Source organism: Pagrus pagrus, assembly GCF_965226575.1.
Source record: "Pagrus pagrus genome assembly, chromosome: 24".
Lineage (NCBI taxonomy): Eukaryota > Metazoa > Chordata > Actinopteri > Spariformes > Sparidae > Pagrus > Pagrus pagrus.
The window spans coordinates 1539284-1566851 of record NC_140206.1 but is presented as its reverse complement, the minus strand read 5'-3'; the positions used below and the strand labels follow the sequence as shown (position 1 = coordinate 1566851).

General features: G+C 42.0%; 1 protein-coding gene across 5 annotated transcripts in view; it reads left to right on the top strand.

Moving 5' to 3' along the window:
* Positions 1 to 27568, top strand: part of LOC311253451 (uncharacterized protein) — a 64207-nt gene that overhangs the window by 15570 nt on the left and 21069 nt on the right. For all 5 annotated transcript variants that reach the window (XM_084347437.1, XM_084347436.1, XM_084347433.1 and 2 more), the window contains 8 exons: positions 3249 to 3677; positions 4117 to 4545; positions 12142 to 12570; positions 12907 to 13341; positions 13780 to 14202; positions 15652 to 16074; positions 16504 to 16923; positions 17253 to 17675. In XM_084347437.1, coding sequence (XP_084203563.1) covers positions 3249 to 3677; positions 4117 to 4545; positions 12142 to 12570; positions 12907 to 13341; positions 13780 to 14202; positions 15652 to 16074; positions 16504 to 16923; positions 17253 to 17675 — 3411 coding nt within the window. The remainder of the gene's footprint in view (positions 1 to 3248; positions 3678 to 4116; positions 4546 to 12141; positions 12571 to 12906; positions 13342 to 13779; positions 14203 to 15651; positions 16075 to 16503; positions 16924 to 17252; positions 17676 to 27568) is intronic.

Genomic DNA, 27568 nt, shown 5'->3' with positions numbered 1-27568 from the left:
CAGTTGAAGACCACTCGGTTCTTTCCATTATGTTGGACCATGTGGTGTGGTATATACCAACTTATTGGTGTGAGTTCACTGCTTGGCTCCAGTTTGACCACATAGCCTGCTTTCTCCAGTCTTTGGATTTCAGCTATGTAGGCCTGGGTCCCTGGCCAGCCTTCTCTCTGTGTTGCGCAGCTGGGGGAGCACTGCCTCCTTTGGGGCCTGTAGCTGTGGGATGTTTTGTGTCCATAGTAGGGGTGTGGCATATCGCTGGACTCCATCTGCTTCCACAGAATGGGTTTTAGTCTCGAGGAGACATACAGCCTCTTTGTCTTGCCGTGAACGGGTGCTGGCCTTTTCATTCTGCCAGGGCAAGACATCCATTTGCCATAGCCTCCCTACCTGCCGATAGAGGTCTTCTGGTGGGGGTAGGGTGGCTATGAAATAACACTGCTGCCTTAGACTGTATGCTGGGCCCTGTAGCGTCCAGCCTAGGCGGGTCTGGTTTGCTGCCTCCTGGTGGCCCTAGGCGCACTGGTTCCACTGGTGTGATCAAGTGGGGGTGATCTGAACAAATGAGTAGGACAGGGCAGGCTCCTTTAAAGGGCAGTAGTGGCAAATCTTTCAGGTGCCTGTATCTTTGCTGGAGGGTCTCCACCGGCTGTGTGTGCTCAGCCAAGCCCAGTTGCTTGGCTGTGAAGGCTCCTTTAATCTGGAATACTCTGTGTGGTTCAGCTGCAGAGGCGATTGAGAAGGAGACCGTAGCACCTCGTAGGACTTGAGGCTCTTGTCTGATTGTTCTGATTGGGAGATATTCAGGCTCACCTTGTAGGCCCAGTTGCTGGGCTGCTGGATGGAGGAGAATGGTACGTTCTGAGCCATCATCTAAGATGGCAAATGTCTCTAGGGCCCTTGTTCCATTCCTCAGTATCACTTTGCAGACTTTCAGCAACACTGTGCGCCCCTCTGGGGGCCTGTCAATATATAAGATTTCTTCTGTTATGTTGAGTACAGAGGTCTTTGAAGGCACCGTATTTGACGTCTGGTATCTTGATTCCCCCTTTTCTGTCTTCTCTTGGGCCCTTTCGTTTATGTCATGTAAGACAAGCAGGTGTCTACTGTTGCATGTTTTGCAGGCCATTTTCAGGTTACATTCAGCCACTCTGTGACCTCTCCCACAGCGCCAGCATCTGTTGTTAGCTTTCATCCAAATTTGTTTCTGTGTTGGGCTGAGCAGTTGGAAAATGAATGTTTAGTGTTATCACAGAAAGGGCAGTATTTCTTGGTTATCTGTATGGAGTCTGGAGCTTGAACCAGTTCACTGGATGAGGTGCTCTCTGTGTTTAGCAGGACTGTGGAGGGCTTAGTGGTCTGTATCCAGCTCTTCCGCTGCTCCTTCACTTTCGCCACTTTAGGTTCTCTCTGTCCTCTGCTGTCAAGGTTGTCCTCTTGAACTTGCATTTCATACTCCAGCCAGTCAGCAAAGTCGAGGAGAGTAGGGATGGGCACTCTGTGGGGGTGTATGAATCGGCGAAAGCTTGATCGCAGATCATGAGGCAGTTTGCTGAGCAATCTGGTCACGTGGGAGCCACACTCCAGTTCAACGTGGCCCTTTCTTCCCAGTTGCTCCAACATGCTAACCAGGGAACGCACCCGCAGAGCCAACATCCTGAATGCTTTCCCATCACCACTGACAACACTGGGGCCATCCATTAGCTCCGCTATTCGCTGTAATGCCAACTGGTGTGGCTGTCCATATTGCTGGTGGAGCGCAGCCATTGTATCCGTAAATGGGTACCTGGAGTGGCAATATGAGTAGACAGTCAGCAGGGCCTCTTCTGATTTGAGATGGTCAACCAAGATTTGGTACTTAAATCTTTCAGACGCATTGTGGGGGACAGGCACGTGCACACATAGGGCCCCCTGCCCTTTTTGCCTCGTATTAAAAAGTGCCCTTTTTGTGTGTTATTAAGGCTTGAAAAAAAAATTGGCACACAGTGCCCTTTTCTGACTTTGAGCCCCTGCCCCTCTATAATCATGTGCACGTCCCTGGTGGGGGAGAAGTTTTTCCAGGGCTATCCGCAGGCGAGAGAACTGTCTTGGACTGGGGTGAGTCATTGCTGTCACAGTAGGCGTGGGCCCCCTGTAGATCCGCTCCTGTCCACCTACTGGGCTTGGCGTTCGGTGCTGGGAGTGACGGTGCTCTGGGGTGAAGTCACGCCATGTGCATGAAAAATCTTGCTCTGTCCTGCGGTGCCTCTCTGCATAGTCGTCCTCGCGTGCTCGGGCATGACGTGGCTGGAATGATTGGGGAGATGTGTAGTGGTGCTCAGGCAGATGGGCTCCATTCCCTACATAGCCATACTTGTGTGGTGAGGCGTGACGGACGTTATATTCTGCACTTGGAGTGTAGTCATATGGCGATGAGGCAGCCTGATACGCCTCACCCCCTGATCTGGTCATCTGCTGCTGCCGTTGGACCAGAGTTGGTGGACTACAGGTGGGAGGTGAGCCGGGTTTCGATGGATTCTGCATGGCGACTCCTAGCAGCTCTATCTGTTTACGCAGCTGGTCCATCTCGAACACACTCTTGCATTTCAACTGCTCCAACCTTAGCTCATTCCTCTTATTTTGCAAACGAAGGGCCTCATTCTGCAGTTTCAACTCCTCCACGGTTGTTAGCAGATCCTCTTGTCTATCCAAGTCGTCCTCAGGGGTTGTCCACTGATCCTTCACCAGCCATTTGTGCATCCTCCTGGCAGCAGGGTGGAGAATTTCCATCTTCCTCCTCACTCTGCATGCATGAGGCAGTTTGTTGTGCTCTGGCTTGGGGCACACTTAGGTCATGGACCTCAGGGGGTGAGGGGAGCGATGGCAACCTCCTGACACTCACATCTAGTTCTTCTGACCTGAACACACTCATACTATGGTGGGCTCCTGATCCGGCTCGAAGGACCATGAACTGAAGGACTAGCTGATGTGGCACACGCACACCGTGCTGTAGAACAAAGGGTTGGCTGTGTGGGTGAGGATCAACTATATAGGGGACAGCAGGTGGACTAATTGGGTGCAGTGCAGGTAACAATGGCCCATCCCCCGGACTATACCATTGTTGTGGCGGAGTCTGAGTGTCTTTTGTACAGTATTATTCTCATCAGCAGGTATCTGAAGACTTTTAGCAGATAAACTCCATATCAGTAATACATGACTGTGTTTTTGTTGTTGACATCAGGTCATAACTAAATGTTCAATTCTTGTTCCAGTGTCTCTGACAGGTTTAAAGGTGAAGTCCAGTTCTTTGTGAATCTGTTCTGTGCAGCAGCAGAGAGAGAACAGCAGACAGGAGAGAAGATACTGGAGCTGTTATCATCAGTGTGCAGATATGAAACATTCCCTTTTGATGATGATGATTATGATGAAGAATATCAGAGTGGTTTCCTGCTGGATCTGTACTCCCACCTGAAGGACTATGAGACTAAAACAGGCCTGAGTGTCCTTCCATCATTACAGTCAGTTTTCCAGTCAGCTCCTGCAGTCTGGTCCATAAACCTCTCAAAGAGAAAGAGCTCCATCCTCCTGGAAGTGCTGAAACTCACATCAGAGAAGAAACAAGTGAAGCTGACAGGCTGCTCACATGAAGAGAGTGAAGTGAGGAGTTTCCTACAGTGGCTGCCTCATATCCCACAGCTCAGGTAACTCACACTAATAATGGACATTTAGAAATATGTTGTAGCGACTTCAGAAGAGTTTTTTTTTTTTCTTTCAATAAATCTAGCTCATAATCAGAGTGATTCATAAAAGAGTTTATTAATTATCATATACAAAATAAAAATCTTGTAGATAATGATGTAATTATTAGTTAGCTGCTAGTATTTTCCAGATTGAGGTAATACTTTCAGCTGGTTAGTCCACAACTGTTACTGTACAGAGTTTTATATATGATGCTGTGTTTTTCTCCACACACCCCAATGTATTTATTCCTCATTTACATAGAGTAGATCTACTTTACTGTATTATTCTCATCAGCAGGTATCTGAAGACTTTTAGCAGACAAACTCCATATCAGTAATACATGACTGTGTTTCTGTTGTTGACATCAGGTCATAACTAAATGTTCAATTCTTGTTCCAGTGTCTCTGACAGGTTTGGAGGTGAAGTTCAGTTCTTTGGGAATCTGTTCTGTGCAGCAGCAGAGAGAGAACAGCAGACAGGAGAGAAGATACTGGAGCTGTTATCATCAGTGTGCAGATATAAAAAGTTCCCCTTTAATGACAGAAACATTCATGAGAAATATCAGTGTGGTTTCCTGCTGGATCTGTACTCCCACCTGAAGGACTATGAGACTGAAACAGGCCTGAGTGTCCTTCCATCATTACAGTCAGTTTTCCAGTCAGCTCCTGCAGTCTGGTCCATAAACCTCTCAGAGAGAAAGAGCTCCATCCTCCTGGAAGTGCTGAAACTCCCATCAGAAAAGAAACAAGTGAAGCTGACAGACTGCTCACATGAAGAGAGTGAAGTGAGGAGTTTCCTACAGTGTCTGCCTCATATCTCACAGCTCAGGTAAGTCACACTAATAATGTACATTTGAAAATATTTTGTAGTGACTTCTTATAATCACAAAAAAAGTGAATTGACTGCCAATTATAAAATACATCAGATGAAGATGTAATTGTTAGTTGGATCTAATATTGTCCTAAAGTAATATGCTCATTTGATCAGCCATGTAATTGTAATATCATATGGTAAATATGTTTATTAATTATAGTAAATATCTTGCTTGTTAGCAGGTATCTGAAGACTTTTAGCAGATAAACTCCATATCAGTGATTCATGAATGTTTCGCTGCTGTTGACATCATGCCATAACAAAATGTTGAATTCTTGAACCAGAAACAAATAATGTATATGTAGAAATATGTTGTAGCGACTTCAGAGGAGTTTTTTTTCCCAATAAATCTCGCTCATAATCAGAGTGATTCATAAAACGATTTATTGATTATCATTCACAAAATAAATATCTAGTAGATAATGATGTAATTATTAGTTAGCTGCTAGTATTTTCCAGATTTAGGTAATACTTTCAGCTGGTTAGTCCACAACTGTTACTGTACAGAGTTTTATATTTTATAGCAACTATCCTGCCCTCCTGTAGTCACTCTGCATGGGAGTGGGAGACTGTTTTTACGTGCTCAATAAATGATTGTCCATGCCTGATCCATGTTTGGGTGAGGTTCCCATTTAATTAACAAACATGATTACTACAAAACATAACTTGATTAATGCAAAAATAAACTAATAAAGTGATGCGGCTGGAAACAAAGGAGTGAGGTGATGTGAGCGTGGCGAGCGGTAAAAACCGCATGATCCTCCACCCCATGCGTCACCTGATTGCCTGCACCCGTGATAATAAAGAAAACGCTACACTGCCACCCGTGGAGACCTGGCTAAAACCCCAAGAGACAAACAAATAAACAGATGTGGCTCCTATACACCGGCCCCTAATAGTGATGATAGAACAATTATGTCAAGCAAAAAAGGAGTCACAAACTAATCTAATCTTCTGTCTTCTTTCTTCTGAGTCAAGATCCTCCAACATGTGTGACTCAACGTTGGGTCATGAACTTTACACTGCTTCTTGAAGCAAGAAGAGCTTGGATATGGGCCGCTCCAAATGCCCTGTCTTTGTCTTCAACTGTACTGCACGTACAAGTCCTTTTTTGTCCGGGTAGGTCTTTGTTACTTTTCCCATAATCCATGAACCACGAATAGCTGTTTGGTCCATAACAATAACAATGTCTCCAATCATGAAACTTCTAAGAGGCTTTGTCCACTTTTGCCGTTCCTGCAGTAGAGGCAAGTATTCCCTTGTCCACCTCTTCCAAAACAGATCTGAAAGGTATTGAACCTGTCTCCATCTTCTCTTGATGTAAACATCCTCCTCTTGAAAGAGGCCAGGAGCAAGAGTGGGTTTACCTTTGAGCAAAAGGATATGATTTGGAGTGAGAGCTTCCAAGTCATTGACATCATCAGAGACCTTGGTTAGGGGGCGGTCATTGAGAATAGCCACTTCACACATGATAGTATGCAGGCTTTCATCATTCAAAGATTGTTGTCGCAGAACCGAAAACAAGACCTTTCTAACCATCCCGATGAGTCGCTCCCACACACCGCCATGATGGGAGGCGGCGGGGGTGTTGAACATCCAATCAATGCCCTTTAGAAAACACCTTTAATCTTGCTGTGGTCTATGGCAGCCAAGGCTTCTCTTAACTCTCATTCTGCTCCCACGAAGTTTGTGCCATTTCCCAACCTCAAACTGGACACTTGACCTCTGTGACACACAAATCTTCGTATGGCATTAATACAGGAGTCTATGTCCAGACAATCTGCAACCTCCAAATGTACGGCGCTGCTTGCCATGCAGGTGAATATTACTCCATACCTCTTGACCATAGCACGTCCTCTCTTGACCTGAATAGGCCCGAAGTAATCCACTCCTACGTTGGTGAAAGGAGGCAGGTCTGGAATAATTCTCTCCCTTGGCATGTCGGCCATTTTCTGCTCACTTGGCTGTCCTCGATACCGTCGACAAACCACACATTCAGATATTATTTTTCGACAGGCAGAGTTAGCATTTGTGATCCAATACTTTCGTCGCAAGGTTGAGAGCATGTGATTTCTCCCAGCATGGCCAAGTTGTTGATGAACATGTCGCAGAATGAGATTGGATACATGATGATTTTTGGACAGTATTACAGGATGTTTCAGCTCCTCAGGTAAAGCTGACCTACTGAGCCTTCCACCCACTCTCAATAAACCATCCTGCAACACAGGATCCAGCCTGTAGATGTCACTGGTTTTCTTTACACCTGCTCCTCCACTCCCCAATGAAGTGATTTCCTCCATAAATGCTGCCCGCTGACAGAAGCCTAGAATGGCAGACTCTGCTCTGGAGAGGTCACTCACAGAGAGTGATTGACCTTCAATAGCATCTCTGGCCTTTCTCATCTCCTCTTCAATAGGTTGTCCGGGCGAGCCAGCAAAATATGCAACAATTTCCTTCCTTTTTCTCTTAAGCTCCAGGAGAATAGTTTTGAGCTTGAGGAGCCAGGCAACTGAGGTCTTGAGCTTAGTCCACACAGAAAAGTGATGAATAAGTTTTGTGGTGGCATCCTCCGAGCCAGAGATGATGACATTTGCCCTTAGGTCCCTTTGACCTCTGGATCCTCTGTCGAAACAGGCTGTGGAGCAAAAGGTTGTGGCCCACTTCTGGCTTTCGAAGGAGCACCTCATCAGCAGGATTGCTCTTTGAGCTGACGTACCTCCACTGAACCACTTTTGTTGCTTCTCTTATAGAGGCCACTCTATTTGCCACAAAGGTGTGAAATCTTTTGGTGTCATTATTGATGTACTTCAGCACAGTCTGACTGTCGGTACAGAAGCAAGACTCCACCAACTGCAATGACAGTTCTTTCCTGAGCATGTTGTCAACTTTAACTGCAAGCACAGCAGCAGTAAGTTCAAGGCAAGGGATTGTTGTTTGTTTTAATGGTGCAACTCTAGCTTTGCCCAACACGAATGCAAGATGTATCCCTTTCTCCTTGTTCTCCAACCTCAGGTAGGACACTGTGCCGTAACCATGGTCGCTAGCATCTGCAAAGTGATGTAACTGTGCATGTATGGGTCCTCCAAAGTCTTTTGGTTTGATGCAGCGATCCACCTTAAACTCCACCACTTTCTCCAGGTCCATCAGCCATTCTGTCCATTGCTGTGAAAATGTGGGGGGTACAGGCTCATCCCATGACATGCTATTCCGACACATTTTACTGCAACATCATCTTTTGTAACAAGGTGAGTGGTGACAAAAATCCTAACGGGTCATAGATGGAACTGACGATTGAAAGAATACCTCTTCTGGTATGTGGTCTCTTTTCCACCGCAGGCTTGAATGTGAAAGCGTCACTCTCAGCACACCAACTCAACCCCAGCGCTGTCTCCACCGGTAAGTTGTCTTGTTCCAAGTGCAGCTGCCTGGTTGTTTTGGACCGCTTTACCTCTGGGATAGATGACAGCACCTTTCGACTGTTGCTGGTCCACTTTTCCAGCTGAAATCCTCCCTTTGCACAAATGTCAGCAAGATCAACAACCAATGGCAGTGCATCCTCTTCTGTTGGCAAGGATTTCAAACAATCGTCCACGTAAAAGTTGTTGTAAATAGTGTCAGACACCTCCACTTTGAAGTCGTCCTTATTGTCTGTTGCAGACCTCCTCAAGGTATAGTTGGCACAACTTGGTGATGAAACTGCTCCAAAGATGTGCAGTCTCATTCTGTGCTCCACTGGACTCTGTGACGTGTCTCCCTTTGGCCACCAGAGGAAGCGAAGAAAATCCACATGCTTCTCTGACACCCTCACCTGGTGGAACATAGCTTGGATATCAGTCATCAGAGCAATGTTCTCCTGTCTGAATCTTGTTAAGACACCAAAGAGAGAATTAGTGAGGTCAGGACCTTGCAAAAGCTGACAGTTTAAAGAGGTTCCTCTAAATCCTGCTCCACAATCAAAGACCACTCTTAAGGTTTTCTTCTTTGGGTGATGGACTCTGTGATGAGGGAGATACCACACTCTACCCTCTCTGCCTTCCAACTGGTCTTGAGGAACCACCTCTGCATATCCACTGCCAATCATCTCAGTGAGAAACGCTGTGTACTCCTCCTTATAGCTCTTATTCCTTCCAAACTTCCTCTTGAGACTTTGAATGCATTGTTCAACTATGCACCTGTTGTTCGGCATGGTGATGTCATCCACTTTAAAGGGAAAGTCCATGCAATAATGACCTTCCTGCATGCAAATGGACTTTTCCAATATCTTCATGAATCTCAGATCCTCCCTTGACATCTCCTGCTTTTCCTCCATGATATTCTCACTGAAGTCCTGGTTATACTGAGACACCAACAGCTCCTCCAGTCTGAAGATGGATATCCTATTGGCATATATGGTCGAGGAGCTTCTCTGACGACCATTGTTGCCACTTAAAGGTCCGTTGATGACCCACCCCAATAGAGTCTTCAAGGCGTAAGGTCCATCACCTTTGCTGTTGATTATCTCCCATGGCTCCATGAGTTTTGGTGCATTAGTCCCAATCAAGATTTCAACATCAGCTTCCAGTTCTGGGATCCTAATATGTTTCAGGTGTTCCCATCTTTCAATATTTCGCCGAGTTGGAATGTTGTTCTTTGGCACAGGAATTGCTTCCTGTGTGAATGTCTATGGGAGCTCCACGAATAGGTTATTGTCCAGCCTTGACACCTCCAGTCCTGTAAGAATTTGACTTTCAACCACCTTTTCTTGGCCCATGGTGCGCAACATAATGCGAGTCTTTGTGCCCTGCAGATTCAACTTCTTCATGCAACTGGTGGTACAAAAGGTGGCTGTACTACCAGGGTCTAAGAAGGCATAGGTCTGTAACACCTTATCTCCTTTCACAGACTTCAACTGTACGGGAATGATGGAAAGAGTACAGTCTTGGTCTCCGGCCCCAGCACAACCACCTGCTTGCAGGGAGACAAGTGCACTACTCACTGATGTTTCTTGAGTTTTGCTGCCTTTGTCTTTATTGTAGATATGCAGAATAGTTGGGTGCTTTAGATTGCATTCATCACATGACAGACGACTTCTGCATTTCTTGCTCATGTGGTCGACCTTTAAATATCCTAAACATATTCCTTTACCTCTCAGAAACTCAATTCTCTACCTTTGAGGAATTTTTCTTCAGTTTTGAATATTTAGATAACAGATGTGGTTCTTTACAATAAGGACAGGCCTCTGATGACGGCTCTTTGGATGTTATGGGCTGCCTTTGCATCTTGTACACTGTGGGCTTAGGAGGTGCATTGTGGTTGGTAGCTGCAATGGTTGTTGCAAAGCTGCTTCCTTGATGTTGCTCCTGGTTAGCAGCTTGCCCCTATTAACAAGCTTTGTTAATGTGCTTGGACGTGGATCTGAAATATCACCAAAGAGTGGATGAGACAAGATCTTGACTTGATTCTCCAGAAAGCTCACCATATCAGGAAATGTAGCTCTGTAGCCTCGTCGTTCTTGAATGCCACAGGCTGCAGACCTCCATCTTTCCCTTAGTTTGTATGGCCACTAGGGCTGTCACTTTTTCAAAAAATCAAGTTCGAACAAATTTGAAATGACACGCAATTTATTAGAATATATTATATATTCATTGCCGAAGTGTTCTTTCAAAAGGCCTTTTGCTCTTTGATAACCTTGTTGTGGGGTCATATGAAGACAACTTCTCACCAGGTCTTTGGGCTGCCCCCTGGTGTATTGCTCTAGAAAATACAGACAGTCTTGATAACTGCTGGTCCTCTCTTCAACACAATGTTCAAAAGTCCTAATAAATGAAGTGCATTGCAATGGATCACCATCAAAAATTGTCAAAAATTAGCTATTTGTGCATCAATGTCCAGCTGCTCTTTAATTTTCGTCAGTTTGTCACTTTCCTGTCTGAGTTTCTCCTCTTGTGCCTCAAGTTCATGTCTCCTTTGTAGAGCGGCAGCTTTCTCCATTAAAGCTGCTTTCTCAGCCTTTGTCTTTAAGCATGCAGATGAAGTACTACAGTAGATGTGGTTGTTCTAGAATGGCTTCTCCTGCTTGACCTTTTACTTGGCACATTAGACACACTGTCCTCAGGATTAATATCATCTTGACACTCAGACTTTTTTATCAGCATCATCATCATTTTCGTTTTTATCAACATCACCATCATCATGTGAGATTCCATTCTCTTTCAACCATGTTGATATTTCTTCAATAAACACATCATTGTTAAACCTTTTGGACTGAAACCATGTTTCCTGCTTTCTCTTGTCCTCTTCTGGGAGAGAAAACTGAGTGAGGAATGTGTTATGAAACTCAGAAGCCTTTTGACATAGTTGTTTGAACCTTTTTAGATCATATTGAACAGCAGAGACATTTTCCTTAGACACCAAGAGAGTTTTGATTTTTGTCTTTAATTTGCTTGCCTGTGCAAAATGATCTTTCCTTTCCTTTTGGAGCTGTTCAATAACAAACATGATTCCTTTAAAGGTAGGTTTCCTTGTTCTTTTGTCCCGGACATCACTTCTCACAGTTGAGTTGGTTTCAGCATTAACACATTTCATTTCATTCATTTCCAACAAGGGCGTATTGACGCTTTGAAGAGAAGACGCTTCAACAGAGTGCTGCGCTATGCTGGAGTCCTGCATGCACGCGGCCTGCGCACCATCGTCCATATGACACAATCACAGTCACACGAGTTGAACGATTATCTGTTTTCCTCCAGGTTTCATGAATGCACACGTCCTCACAATGAATAAAGTCTTGCATGAGAAACATCAAAATCAAAGCGGCCGACTGCCGTATCAGCGCAATGCTGTTCCAAATGAGCGATAAGCATCTGTACAGGTGAGTGTACTAACCGGACCTCCAGGTGTTAGTCGGTGTCCACAAACTTTTCCTTCCTTTCGGGATGGCGACGATGGAATTGCGGAGTGCCAAGATGTTGTCCAGGAAGCTCCAAGTCTCCAGGTGAGATCAGGTTTTTACTTGTATAGCAACTATCCTGCCCTCCTGTAGTCACTCTGCATGGGAGTGGGAGACTGTTTTTACGCGCTCAATAAATGATTGTCCATGCCTGATCCATGTTTGGGTGAGGTTCCCATTTAATTAACAAACATGATTACTACAAAACATAACTTGATTAATGCAAAAATAAACTACTAAAGTGATGCGGCTGGAAACAAAGGAGTGAGGTGATGTGAGCGTGGTGTGCGGTAAAAACCGCATGATCCTCCACCCCATGCGTCACCTGACTACCTGCACCTGTAATAATAAAGAAAACGCTACACTGCCACCCGTGGAGACCTGGCTAAAACCCCAAGAGACAAACAAATAAACAGATGTGGCTCCTATATATATGATGCTGTGTTTTTCTCCACACACCCCAATGTATTTATTCCTCATTTACATAGAGTAGATCTACTTTACTGTATTATTCTCATCAGCAGGTATCTGAAGACTTTTAGCAGATAAACTCCATATCAGTAATACATGACTGTGTTTCTGTTGTTGACATCAGGTCATAACTAAATGTTCAATTCTTGTTCCAGTGTCTCTCACAGGTTCAAAGGTGAAGTCCGGTTCTTTGTGAATCTGTTCTGTGCAGCAGCAGAGAGAGAACAGCAGACAGGAGAGAAGATACTGGAGCTGTTATCATCAGTGTGCAGATATGAAACATTCCCTTTAAACGACAGAAACATTCATGATGAATATCAGTGTGGTTTCCTGCTGGATCTGTACTCCCACCTGAAGGACTCTGAGACTAAAACAGGCCTGAGTGTCCTTCCATCATTACAGTCAGTTTTCCAGTCAGCTCCTGCAGTCTGGTCCATAAACCTCTCAGAGAGAAAGAGCTCCATCCTCCTGGAAGTGCTGAAACTCACATCAGAGAAGAAACAAGTGAAGCTGACAGGCTGCTCACATGAAGAGAGTGAAGTGAGGAGTTTCCTACAGTGTCTGCCTCATATCTCACAGCTCAGGTAAATGAATTGTACTTCACATGACGTCAGTGTAAATTTGTGAAGTTGAGTAATTATATTTACAGCAACTCATTTATTTCTGAGGTTATGTGTTCAGTCCATCTTTACATGTAAATATTACTTTGCTGTGTAAAGTTTTATAGTAGACTTGCTGTTTGATTCCCCACATCCAAATTTGTTTATTCCATGGTTACTGACAGTTTATCTCTTTCACTGTATTATTCTCATCAGCAGGTATCTGAAGACTTTTAGCAGATAAACTCCATATCAGTAATACATGACTGTGTTTCTGTTGTTGACATCAGGTCATAACTAAATGTTCAATTCTTGTTCCAGTGTCTCTGACAGGTTTGGAGGTGAAGTCATGTTATTTGGGAATCTGTTCTGTGCAGCAGCAGAGAGAGAACAGCAGACAGGAGAGAAGATGCTGGAGCTGTTATCATCAGTGTGCACATATGAAACATTCCCTTTAAATTACATATATGATGATGATGATGAGGAATATCAGAGTGGTTTCCTGCTGGATCTGTGCTCCCACCTGAGGGACTATGAGACTGAAACAGGCCTGAGTGTCCTTCCATCATTACAGTCAGTTTTCCAGTCAGCTCCTGCAGTCTGGTCCATAAACCTCTCAGAGAGAAAGAGCTCCATCCTCCTGGAAGTGCTGAAACTCACATCAGAGAAGAAACAAGTGAAGCTGACAGGCTGCTCACATGAAGAGAGTGAAGTGAGGAGTTTCCTACAGTGTCTGCCTCATATCTCACAGCTCAGGTAAGTCACACTAATAATGGACATTTAGAAATATGTTGTAGCGACTTCAGAAGAGTTTTTTTTTTTCTTTCAATAAATCTAGCTCATAATCAGAGTGATTCATAAAAGAGTTTATTAATTATCATATACAAAATAAAAATCTTGTAGATAATGATGTAATTATTAGTTAGCTGCTAGTATTTTCCAGATTGAGGTAATACTTTCAGCTGGTTAGTCCACAACTGTTACTGTACAGAGTTTTATATATGATGCTGTGTTTTTCTCCACACACCCCAATGTATTTATTCCTCATTTACATAGAGTAGATCTACTTTACTGTATCATTCTCATCAGCAGGTATCTGAAGACTTTTAGCAGACAAACTCCATATCAGTAATACATGACTGTGTTTCTGTTTTTGACATCAGGTCATAACTAAATGTTCAATTCTTGTTCCAGTGTCTCTGACAGGTTTAAAGGTGACGTCAGGTTCTTTGTGAATCTGTTGTGTGCAGCAGCAGAGAGAGAACAGCAGACAGGAGAGAAGATACTGGAGCTGTTATCATCAGTGTGCACATATGAAACATTCCCCTTTAATGTCATGGATGGTGAAGATCAGTCTAACTTCCTGCTGGATCTGTACTCCCACCTGAAGTACTATGAGACTAAAACAGGCCTGAGTGTCCTTCCATCATTACAGTCAGTTTTCCAGTCAGGTCCTGCAGTCTGGTCCATAAACCTCTCAGAGAGAAAGAGCTCCATCCTCCTGGAAGTGCTGAAACTCACATCAGAGAAGAAACAAGTGAAGCTGACAGGCTGCTCACATGAAGAGAGTGAAGTGAGGAGTTTCCTACAGTGTCTGCCTCATATCTCACAGCTCAGGTAAGTCACACTAATAATGGACATTTAAAAATATTTCATAGCGACTTCAGAAGAGTTTTCTCTCTTAATAAATCCAGCTCATAATCGCCAGTGATTCAGAAAAGTCTTTATGAATCGTCATTTACAAAACAAGAAGCACGTTGATAATGATGCAAGTATTAGTTACAAGCTAATATTTTCCTGATTGAGTTGACACTTTCTGGGACTTCATAAATATGCAACTGTCGTGACATTTAACAGAGATATGGGGCAGGACTCGTGAAGTCAGATGGAAAGTTAGCATGTTGAGTTTGTGGAACAGGCGGTTGAGCTGCCAAGTAGTAGAACAGCCAGTAAAATATTTTGCTGGGATTTGTGTGTTAACGGTGAATGGGCCAGTGAAGTACTTGATTTATTAGAAGAGTTAAGATTGGAAGAAAAGTACCTCCACAAAGTTAATGTGGAAGTGGAGGAAGCCGGGCTCAATGCTCACAGTCATGGCCTCTGAGCAAGACACAACTAAGAACCTATTGATTTAAGAAAGAGCATCAGTTTGTCTAAAAGTCAGAGATGTGTGGAGTTAAGATGTGGTATATTACCACCGCACATTGAAACAGGAAGATACAGAGGTGTGCCAGAAGATGAAGGACCTGTGAATACTGTGACCTGAATGAGGTGGAGAATGAAATTCATTTTATTTTATATCATGATTTATGACAAATTGTTTAAAGAGATTAATGTTGTGGATGTAGATCTGATAGGTATTGAGGATGGAGCCCTGACTGAAAACCTCTTTGATAATGTTTTTAAATCCTCTGAATGTCTCCAAAGCAGAGGACAGGAGGAGGACAGTCACATACGACAGATATATTCCTCTCTTTGGACTGAAGATGTTTGATTGATGAACTGGATTAACTATACAGGGTTTGACACTAATGGATGCAGATGTAGTTTTAGTTTGTTTAGTTTGCTTCAGTTTGATTTGATTTGTGTTTTGCGTCTGTGTTTCGGGGCTGTGTTTGTGTATCTGTTCTTTTCTTTTCCCTGGAATGATTTTGTTTGTGGAGGTCTGTTGAGTTGGATGATGTCTCTGTTGTGATGTTGATGTCTTGTGCTACGAGATGATGGTGGGTCAACATGCTGGAAAGTTTGACTTGTTGTCAGTTAGTGTGTCCGAATGATTCCCTGAGGGATGAGTCATGTAAATGACCAGACACAGAAATAAAAGATGTATTCATTCAGCTGGTTAGTCCACAACTGTTACTGTACAGAGTTTCATATATGATGCTGTGTTTTTCTCCACACACCCCAATGTATTTATTCCTCAGTTAGAGTAGATCTACTTTACTGTATTATTCTCATCAGCAGGTATCTGAAGACTTTTAGCAGATACACTCCATATCAGTAATACATGACTGTGTTTCTGTTGTTGACATCAGGTCATAACTAAATGTTCAATTCTTGTTCCAGTGTCTCTGACAGGTTTAAAAGTGAAGTCAAGTTCTTTGCGAATCTGTTCTGTGCAGCAGCAGAGAGAGAACAGCAGACAGGAGAGAAGATACTGGAGCTGTTATCATCAGTGTGCAGACATGAAACATTCCCTTTAGATGACAGATATGGTGAATCCCAGTGTGGTTTCCTGCTGGATCTGTACTCCCACCTGAAGGACTATGAGACTAAAATAGGCCTGAGTGTCCTTCCATCATTACAGTCAGTTTTCCAGTCAGCTCCTGCAGTCTGGTCCATAAACCTCTCAGAGAGAAAGAGCTCCATCCTCCTGGAAGTGCTGAAACTCACATCAGAGAAGAAACAAGTGAAGCTGACAGGCTGCTCACATGAAGAGAGTGAAGTGAGGAGTTTCCTACAGTGGCTGCCTCATATCTCACAGCTCAGGTAAGTCACACTCATAATGGACATTTAAAAATATGTAGCGACTTCAGAATTTTTTTTTCTTTCCTTAAATCTAGCTCATAATCAGAGTGATTCTTAAAGGGTTTATTAATCATCATTTACAAAATAAACATCTTGTAGATAATGATGTAATTATTAGTTAGCTGCTAGTATTTTCCAGATTGAGGTAGTACTTTCAGCTGGTTAGTCCACAACTGTTACTGTACAGAGTTTTATATATGATGCTGTGTTTTTCTCCACACACCCCAATGTATTTATTCCTCATTTACATAGAGTAGATCTACTTTACTGTATTATTCTCATCAGCAGGTATCTGAAGACTTTTAGCAGACAAACTCCATATCAGTAATACATGACTGTGTTTCTGTTGTTGACATCAGGTCATAACTAAATGTTCAATTCTTGTTCCAGTGTCTCTGACAGGTTTAAAGGTGACGTCAGGTTCTTTGTGAATCTGTTGTGTGCAGCAGCAGAGAGAGAACAGCAGACAGGAGAGAAGATACTGGAGCTGTTATCATCAGTGTGCAGATATGAAAAGTTCCCTCTTGATGATGATGAAGAATCCCAGTGTGGTTTCCTGCTGGATCTGTACTCCCACCTGAAGGACTGTGAGACTGAAACAGGCCTGAGTGTCCTTCCATCATTACAGTCAGTTTTCCAGTCAGCTCCTGCAGTCTGGTCCATAAACCTCTCAGAGAGAAAGAGCTCCATCCTCCTGGAAGTGCTGAAACTCACATCAGAGAAGAAACAAGTGAAGCTGACAGGCTGCTCACATGAAGAGAGTGAAGTGAGGAGTTTCCTACAGTGTCTGCCTCATATCTCACAGCTCAGGTAAGTCACACTAATAATGGACATTTGAAAATATTTTGTAGTGACTTCTTATAATCACGAAAAAAGTGAATTGACTGCCAATTATAAAAAACATCAGATGAAGATGTAATTGTTAGTTGGATCTAATATTGTCCTGAAGTAATATGCTCATTTGATCAGCCATGTAATTGTAATATATTATGGTAAATATATTTGTTAATTATAGTAAATATTTTGCTTGTTAGCAGGTATCTGAAGACTTTTAGCAGATAAACTCCACATCAGTAATACATGACTGTGTTTCTGTTGTTGACATCAGGTCATAACTAAATGTTCAATTCTAGTTCCAGTGTCTCTGACAGGTTTAAAGGTGACGTCAGGTTCTTTGTGAATCTGTTCTGTGCAGCAGCAGAGAGAGAACAGCAGACAGGAGAGAAGATACTGGAGCTGTTATCATCAGTGTGCAGATATGAAACATTCCCTTTAAATTACATATATGGTGAATATCAGTGTGGTTTCCTGCTGGATCTGTACTCCCACCTGAAGGACTGTGAGACTGAAACAGGCCTGAGTGTCCTTCCATCATTACAGTCAGTTTTCCAGTCAGCTCCTGCAGTCTGGTCCATAAACCTCTCAGAGAGAAAGAGCTCCATCCTCCTGGAAGTGCTGAAACTCACATCAGAGAAGAAACAAGTGAAGCTGACAGGCTGCTCACATGAAGAGAGTGAAGTGAGGAGTTTCCTACAGTGGCTGCCTCATATCTCACAGCTCAGGTAAGTCACACTAATAATGGACATTTAAAAATACCATGTTTCTTTCTTCAGATGAGGTGGAAATAAAACATCTGGCTCACAACAGCCTGTGTTTTGAAAAAAGTTAATTAATTGGCATTAAAAACAACATCATGTTGTGACGATCACCCAAGATGATGTTAAATTAATGTATATATACTGTATATGTGTGTGTGTGTGTGTTTATATATTTATATATATATATATATATATATATATATGTATATATATATTTACATATATATATTCGTTTTTCGTTTATGAATGAACTGAACTGGAGGGAATTTACTTAATTACCAGAAATCTCGAAGTGGAGTATTTTTTTTGTGTGGACTGAACAGAACTGAACTTTGGCTTTTTCCTTTTGTTTGTTAAACTGAACTATTTCTGAATTGAATTGGTGGTGGGATTGAATTGCTGATATTGTGTGCTAATTGCACCTGCTCTGCTATCTGCTATACTGTGTTTGTTTTCTTGAGAATGCATACAGGGGCATGTGTGTCCTTTTGTGGGGTTTGAGGTCAATAAATTAATTACATTTGTTCAAACTGCTACATAAAAAAATGGCGCCCAACGACAAAAGAACCCAAATAAACTTAAAAACGCCAACTTGAAGTTGGAAAACAGAGAAACTACTAAATATAATTAAATAAGACTTACTAATCAAACAGTGTAAGAGACCAAAAAAGAGTATAACAAGATATCGCCTTTTGGTGACTTTGTTTTTATTGTAAGGTTAAAAAACAAAACTAACTAACTAAATCAATAAATCAATCAATCAATAAATAAATAAATAAATAAATAAATAATAAAAAAAACAATCAAACAGAAAAATGGCTTCAGCATTGAAGGACATCATGGAGAATCCCTCACCAGGACACAATATAGGACCTCATACTGAAAGCTCTGTGTTGGACAATGGAATGATAAGGGAATCTCAACAGATCGGCGGTTCCCCAAGAACAAATTATTCATTACTGGACATGGATTTCTGTACAGACTCAAAACTGGCGCTCCCTCTGCTGGCTTTGCCACAAGATGGTGCCTCCTCAAAGGTCAGTGCTTCTTGTGAATTTATACGGACGGCACAGGGATCTCTTCATGGAAGATACAAGAAGAAATCCAGTCACTTGCAAAGGAACAGTGCAGCCACAAGGAGGAGCTCAAATTCGCTTTGACTGGTTTCTCAAAGGACATCACCACACACTATAATGACCAAATGAAACAGTTAAAGGAAATAATGGATGAACGATTCAACTACATTCATGATCAATTCAAGGCTAACTTAAACTGGCGGTTTATGAAGGGCATGAAGGGATGACGGAGAGGCAACTGTGTTCACCTAATAACTCTCCCATTTCAGTAGGTGTGGAATGCAAATTCATGGGGAAATGTCCTCTTAAACTACAGTTCCCTACCTTTGGCAGGATGGAGGACAGCTCAGACCCGTTATTGTACTTGGAGAAGTGCAACGACTTTCTGTCTATTAATCCACTGGCTGATGAGGAGTTAATGGTAACCCTCAGGAACGTCCTGTATGGTACAGCCAGGGATTGGTGGGATGTCACTCGTGGAAATACACATTCTTGGGCGGACTTCTGGTCCAAATTCCTCTCTGCCTTCCTGTCAGAGGATTATGAGGATGAGCAGGCAGAAAGAGTACGAACGCGTGTACAAGCGGAGGATGACTTTGCTTATATGTACCGCTCTTTGTGCTGCCGCTGGAAGCCAGACATTACAGAAGAAGCTGTCATGAGACTCATCCTCAGGACAATCAATCTTCGAATGGCCAGCCAACTGCAGGGTAGGGTGAACACAGTGGAGGAGCTGGTCCGGTTAGGACAACAGCTGGAGAAAGACAAAATGAGCAGTATCAAATGGAACAGTATCAAAGCATCGGAAAACCACACTGAATCAGTGGACAGGCATTCCCTTATACCTGGCAAATGGGAAGCCGGAGCATCCTCTTGGATGGACGGATGTGGAGATATGCCTGCATGGGAAAACATGGTCAATACCCATGGTTGTGCTGTCCCCTCAAGCACTGGCATTCTCTGTAGTGCTGGGGTTGGACTTTGTGTTCTTCAGTGGTATGCAAATTGATGTGGCAGGGGGCTCTTACTGGTTTCGTGGGGAGACGGGGAGGTACTATTTCCAAACCAATCAATCAGGCACACCAGAAGGGGGCGAGCCCCGCAACCATGTTGCTCTCTACTTGGCAAATGCACCTTGGTCCATACAACCTCCTTCACCAGTGTCAGACCTATTGGAAAAGGCAGCTCAAGATTCACACCTGGAAGGAGGAATGAAAGAGAGGCTGAGAGAGATGCTGCACTACAATAATAATGTCTGCACCACCGAAGTAGGACGCACTGGTTTGCTCAAACATAAAATATTTCTGACAGATGATATGCCAATAAAACAGAAACCTTACCGACTTTCACCGCCAAAACAAAAGGTCTTAGGAGAACTTAACCCATTTAAGACCGGGAGAGCATGTGCGCATTTCTACCTTTGAGGCCGGGGGCGCTGTTGCGCATTTCTACCTTTGAGGCCGGGAAAGCGGATACGTCATGTTGTAGTTCTCAGTACATTTCATCTAAGGATTTCATCTCATAATAAGGAGGGTGATTCTTACATGTGCTTCAGACAGATTGTAAACAATGGCGGAGACAGAGAGCTTTACCGGTAGCTGCACCTCCGGGCTGAGGCCAAAATTGCAGCGGGTTGCTCTCTGGATGTGCGGAGACACCGAGTAATCAGCCGTTGGATCTCCGCACGGGGCAGCCGGTACTTTGCCTGGACAGCCCGGTCTGACAGCACGTCCAGTGTACGTGCACGTATGCATTTATGTAAACCGTTTGGCTTCGCGCACGGCGATGCTGTTGGTTCGCAGCTAGAATGTGCTGTATTGCAGCCATGGTTTCTCACACGCGCGGACTTTGGCAACGCATTTATATAGAGTAGCAGGTGAAGCCTCTCTGGATGAAGTTCAGCTGAGTTTAATTACATCTGTTCCCTTGATATCTGTGAAATGCCACAGGATTGTTGTTTTTTATGTGTAGTACTATAAACCCATATGCAGATGTGTGTGGAAAACTTAAACGTGTAATTCAATAAAAAGTTTTTTTTTCTTCTACTATTGGCCTATGTTTCTTGCGCCAGTGGTACGCAGCTATGAGCGCATTTCAACATTGAGCATTGTTTTATTATTTCGAAAAGTGGAGGATATAAATTTCCCTGTTAAGAGTGGGTCAGCTCGATCTTACATTTCCTTCTTAGTGAAAGATCTTCTTAAGCTAAGAGCGACTCTGGGAAACACATCTTTCTTTCACAGCGTTCTTAAGAGCGCTCCTAAGAAGATCTTAGCACTTAAGAGCTTCTTAACGAATCTGGGAAACGCGGCCAATGTTTTTTCTGACTGCACTTTGAAACTGGTAAAATGTAAAGTGCAATATATGTTTTATTACTATGATCTATGATAATTATAGGACATTTTGATGATGACAGTATACTTATTCTACATCCTAGATGTAAATGTAACTTTTTTTTCTATTTTTTATTTGTTGTTACACACTTTGCATCTGTTTGACTTGGAAAGTGCTTTGTAAATAAAAAGTTTATTGATAAGAAATAATAACTAGAGAGATTTGTCATTTATTTTATTGGTTTTATTGTATTTTCAACTTTGTAATAGTTTGTGCAATGTTTTAAATATTTTGATAAAGATTTGCACAAATAAAACATTATTCTTGTCAAAGCCACAGGTGTAAGCTCTCAAATTTTTAATTTTGTTTCTATCTCCTACAGATGCTGAGATATCAGCTTTTTAGTAGACGTTGACACCAGGGTGCTGTTTTCTAGAAAACCTCAGGTTTTAGGGGTTCTTTCCAAAATCGCCCATAGGTTTTACAGGCTTTTTTTTTTTTGGCATTTTAGGCCTTAATGGGTTAAAGGATGCAAGAGCTTTGTATACTTGGATGATATAATTATCTATTCTGACTCCTGGCAGCAACATTACAAGGATGTCCAAGCCATCATGGACAAGCTTAGGCAGGCAGGCCTCACTGTGAATGTGAAGAAAAGTAAATTCTTCCGTACTTCCCTGACATTCCTTGGACATGTTGTATCTTCAGATCTTCCAAAATTTTCCAGTGCCCACCAACAAAAAGTCTCTTGAGCGGTTCTTGGGCATGGTGGGATGGTACCATCGGTTTGTACCAAAATTTTCACAAACTGCGGAGCCTCTCAATGCCCTGAAGAGGAAGGGGGCTAAGTTCTGTTGGTCACCTGAATGCCAGACCGCTTTCGACACTCTTAAGGAGCACTTGATAAATCCTCCTGTTTTGGGACATCCAAACTTCAATCTTCCCTTCCTGGTATACACCGATGCCAGTGAGGTCGGCCTGGGTGCGGTATTGGTTCCACGAACAGAACTAGGCAATGAAGAAATCCTGGCTTATGGCAGCCGCAGTCTCAACCCAGCTGAGAGGAACTACTCTGCTACAGAACTTGAGTGTCTGGCTGTGGTTTGGGCCGTGGAGAAGTGGAGAGTTTACCTGGAGGGACGCATTTTTAAAGTGGTGACGGACCATGCATCACTCTTGTGGGTGTTCAAAACCACAAAACCCAGCACCCGACTAATCAGATGGGCTCTCAGGCTCCAGGAGTTCACCTTCACTGTGGAGTACAGAAAGGGCAGATATAATACAGTGCCAGATGCCCTGTCTAGAGCTCCAAGTGACTGTTATGAGTCTACTCACGGTCCCAATTGTGCCACCATTGTGTCTGCCATACCGAAGGCCCCAAAGGATCTACCCATCTCCATTGATGTAGTGTGGAATTCCCAGCAGAAAGATCCTGAAAGTCAAACACTCTATCAAGACATTGTTGAGAAGGGTGAAATACAGGTGAACACAAATAGTTCTTATAACATCATTAAGGACTTAATCTACCGGGTTGTGAAGTTGCCTTATAAAACCATGTATCAGATATACATACCTGAGAGCCTTCGAGCACAGCTGTTGACATTATTCCATCAAGACCCTCTTGCCGGCCATCTTGGAAGGTCCAAGACTTACAGAAGGATGCAGAGTCTTGTTTACTGGCCAAAACTGAGCTGGGATGTCAAACAGTTTGTGACAAATTGCCAAGCCTGCCAACGTTACAAACCCGAAAGCTGTAAGCCAGCAGGAAAACTGCAACAAACTAAAAAACAACATCATGTACATGAAGACTCAGTTATTGGTTACCAGCTAGTGTTTTGAAGAATCCAAGTAAAATATTGAAATGATCACATTATCCACATAAACACAGAGAGGTGTAGGGATGATGTATCTTTGTAGGCTAACCCTGAAGTTAGCATCGCCCTGGTTCCCTCCACAATAAGCTTATGGGGATTTTTGCATTGTATTTTGTAATATTGGTGAAAATAAGCTGAGTGACAAACACAAGTTTCTGATACTGACACGTTTTGTTCAGCAAGATAATCTTCAGACGGACTAGTGAGTAGATGAGTCTCTGTGTTCGCTGTGAGGACGTTTAATGTCCCCGACAACCTCTGTAGTCTCACTGAGACACTTGTTAGCAACCGCTAACTGTTTTTAACACACGTAAGAGCTTTATAATTAAACTGTGGGACATTTCATGATGGATTTCATGTTGTAGAACAAGACATGTAAATATCTTCAGCCTGTGGTAACCACACACCTTATTTCACACCTTTAACTAAAAACACATTAAAAACTGTATTTTGTTACAGTGTAAAGTTTTATAGATGACAGACTGTGTTAAAATAATTCTGCGTTCATTAAGAACTGGAGGAAGGAGATCGGACTCAGCTCATAGTTCAAACAAGGGTTTTAATCTTGTACAAGAGGAGCATTCACAGAGCAACACGCAGGTCAGTTACAAAGTGAAGACTCAATTTCTAAAGAGGAAATCAGGGTATTTATCTCTCTCTCTCTCACTCTGGGTGTGTCATCACTGTAACAGATGCTTATTCAAGCCCATTTACAGAGAGGAAAATGTTTATCTTTAGTGTCTGTCGGTTCCTTTCTTAGGTCCTAAACAAGTTTCAAGGCAAGACCATAGAAGAAGTCACAAGTCACAGTTCACAGTCTCTAAAAATGGCTGTGTAACATCAATTCACATTCTTCTAGATATAGCACAAAATTCTCATCACATATCCCTCCTGTTTATGCTGATTTTAAGCATAATTATTACATGAATTTTGTCGAGTGTGAAGGTGAAAACCTTATCAGGCAGTTCAAAACATTCTAGTTTACCATTTTCCTTCTAGATAGGGAAACTCTCTCACGGTTCCACTGCCTTGGCAACCACACACAGGTACTCCATCAAGGCACAGAAGTTATAAGAATAAAGTTCAAAAACTTTTACTACAATGTTACCCCTAAAACAAAACATAAGCATCCTCACCAAGCTGGTCAACCCATCGTACTTGGATAAGGACCTGTCCTTACCTAACTAAGCCATCCCTTGCACGTAATTAAATAAATAGATGGGGTTATTTTCAATATGTACTCGTAGATTATTCTACTAGATATAGTAGAATAAACACATAAACAGCAATTATCCCTTAAACTGTTGTATCCTCATCTACATCAAAGAGGTTACCATACATATCATCATCTGTCAAATCAAATGTAACATATTCTTGTGCTGTGCACTCATAGTCCCCTTGGTTGTCATCAATGGTGGGGTCCCTTTCATACAGCATCGTCGTTTTGGTCACAGTGGTGTCAATGAGTCTCTGTAACAGTCCTCTCAAACAAGGATAGAACAACATCCACAAGTAGTTAGAATAGCAATCATTACAGCTACAGATAACATCATCAACTTTTATAAAACCTGCCCATTTTCCAAATATATCCTGGAACCATTCTGTCAGAGCTTCATCGAAACCATCATTTTCAGCCAATTCTACAGATAGGGAGGTTAATCCATTCAATACCTTAGTGGTGCTGCCATCAGGTGTTGTATTGTTATGAAAAAACTTACAACACATATCTCCAAACATCCTACTTCCAGCCAACAACATGTCTAACACCATCCTATTCTGCCATGCCATTAAACTAGTCTTATCCAAGTGTTGATGTATGGCCCAATTGCCTTCTCAGTAAAATTAAAAAATCTCTCTTGATACTTACAATAAGGAATGCAATCGTGGTCGTACATAAAACAGTTATTACACATAGTTTTAATTTTGCATGGTGAATTTACCTGGCTCTAGACATAATCGACCTGGAGCATTTATGTTTAGAACATATTAATCATAAAGCACACATTTTTTTATAGTAATAAAATGTTCTATACCATCCCTCCTGTTGAGACATGGATATTCCCATGACTCAAAATTTAAGCAAATCTTAATACATTTCATGATTTTTCCTTTAAGGCTCTACCAAATACCTGTTTGTCTCTTTGTGTCTCCTTTGTTTCACCACGCAAGGCCATAGAAGAAGCCACAAGTCACAGTTCACAGTCTCTCTAAAAATGGCTGTGTAACATCAATTCACATTCTTCTAGATATAGCACAAAATTCTCATAACAGACTGTTTGGCCAGGGGATGAGGGGAGTAACATAGTTAAATAAAACCAGAGTAAAAGAAAAAGGAAAGACAGGATGTTGGAGTTTTTTGGTTTTTTTTAACTTATTTTTTATTTAAATTTTCTTTCAACAATTACAGTGTCAAGTTTTACAAACTCCACAAAGCAATTATTCACATATCAGTGTCCTTATTGTCCAGTGGTGAAGGTGGTGTCCTCTTGCTGTGTTCTATAGTCTGTCCATTTTCCCCATTTTTCCTGAAATTGTGTCTCTTGTAATCGTAGTTTGTGTGTAATTTTTTCCATTACAAATATTTCTTCCACAGTGCTCGCCCACTGCTCCACGGTCGGTGGTTCTGCTTTATACCATAACCTTGTTATTGTTTTTTTACTTGCCAATAGCAGAACTTTAACAAGATACTCATCCTCTTTTTGTATTATGTCTTGTGTCAAATTTCCCAAATAAAGTATCTTACAAGACTTGGGTATCTCGTACCAAATTATTTTTATTAATCCCCGCCATATTTTATCCCAATATCCTATTATCTTTTGGCAAGACCAAAAAATATGCATATGGGCTACATCCATATGTCCACATAGTCTCCAGCATGGTTGCTGGTTACCTACAGTTTCCTTCCTAATATTTGGAGTTATAAAAAATCTGACCAAATTTTTCCAATTGAATTCTCTCCAAATCCTGGAGCTAGTGGCCGTGCACTGCGTTTTACACATACTGAACCATTCCTCCTCAGTTATTTGTTCCTTCAACTCTTTTCCCCATTTTTCTTTGATATAAAGAGAGGAAGTCTTCCTGCATGACAACAAACCTCTGTATAGGGTTGAGATTTCTTTAAATTTTTTTCCCTCATAGGCTTTCAAAAACACATCAATAACTTCATTATCAGTGTCAGTTTTTATCTCCTTCTCATAATAATCCCTTATCTGCCAGTATCGATATTGTTCATGTTCATCTAGTCCAAATTTATCCCTTAACTTTTCAAAACTCTGCAGCTTCCCCCGCTCGACCATGGTACATATCGCTGTAATGCCTTTTTTCATCCATTGCTTAAACCCTTTATCATTCGTACCAGGTACAAACCTCGAATCAGATGCAAACCAACTCAAAGTTTTTGTCTCTTTCTCCAATTTATGTCTTTCAACAACCTTGTTCCATATTTCAACTGTAACTTGCGTAATAGTCCTTTGTGTGCTATTAAGTTTCGTATTTCAATGTCTTTTTGCCATAATTCTATATTTTTCCATTTTGCAACATACTCATCCTTGCACCAATATATCAGAGGTCTTATTTGTGCAGCGCAAAAATATTCCCTAAGGCTTGGTAAAGCCAGGCCTCCTTTATCCTTTGGGAGCTGCAGAGTTTTGTATCTGACCCTGGGTTTCTTTCCTCCCCATATAAACCGCGATATCCACCTATCCCATTCCATGAATTGTTTTTGTGGGATCATCACTGGCAGTGATTGGAACAGATATAAAAGCCTTGGTAGAATGTTTCTCTTAATTATCTCTATCCTTGAGCTAAAATCCAAACTAATTAGTGACCATCTCTCCAAGTCCCTCCTAATTTCTCGATTTATTTTTGTGTAATTCGCATCATAAAGCTTATCTAATCCTTTTGTGACATCTACCCCTAAATATTTTATTGATTTAGCATTCCACTTAAAATTGTATGTTTCCTTTATCTCCTGAGATGGAGAATAATTTATTGACAAAATCTGTGTTTTTGTGACATTAATTTTGTATCCTGAGTAGATTCCGTAGTTCTCTAATAGTCTCATAATTTTTGGAAAACTTTCATTAGGTTGTTTTAGGAAGATTAATATGTCATCAGCAAATAACCCTATCTTGTGCTCCTCCTGTCCTATTGTCACCCCTTTAACTTCTTCCTCCTGCCTAATCATCTGAGCTAATGGTTCGACAAACAGTGCGAAGAGACTTGGTGAGAGGCAACAACCCTGCCTCGTTCCCCTTCCCAGATTGAATCGATTCGTCAAATTACCATTTATTTTGATCCTTGCCGATGGTTCCTGATATATTGACCTAATACAGTTTACAGATTCCTCATTAAATCCAAATTTTTCCAATACCATATATAGGAATGCCCAATTCACGCTATCGAAAGCCTTTTCCGCATCTATGCTTACCACAATTACACTTTCTCCCTTCTTTTGTACCTTTTCAATGAAATGTAGAGTCCTTCTTATGTTATCTTGTGTTTGCCTTTCTTTAATAAAGCCAGTCTGATCCTCATCAATCAAATCCTGCATAAATGTCTCTAACCTCTTGGC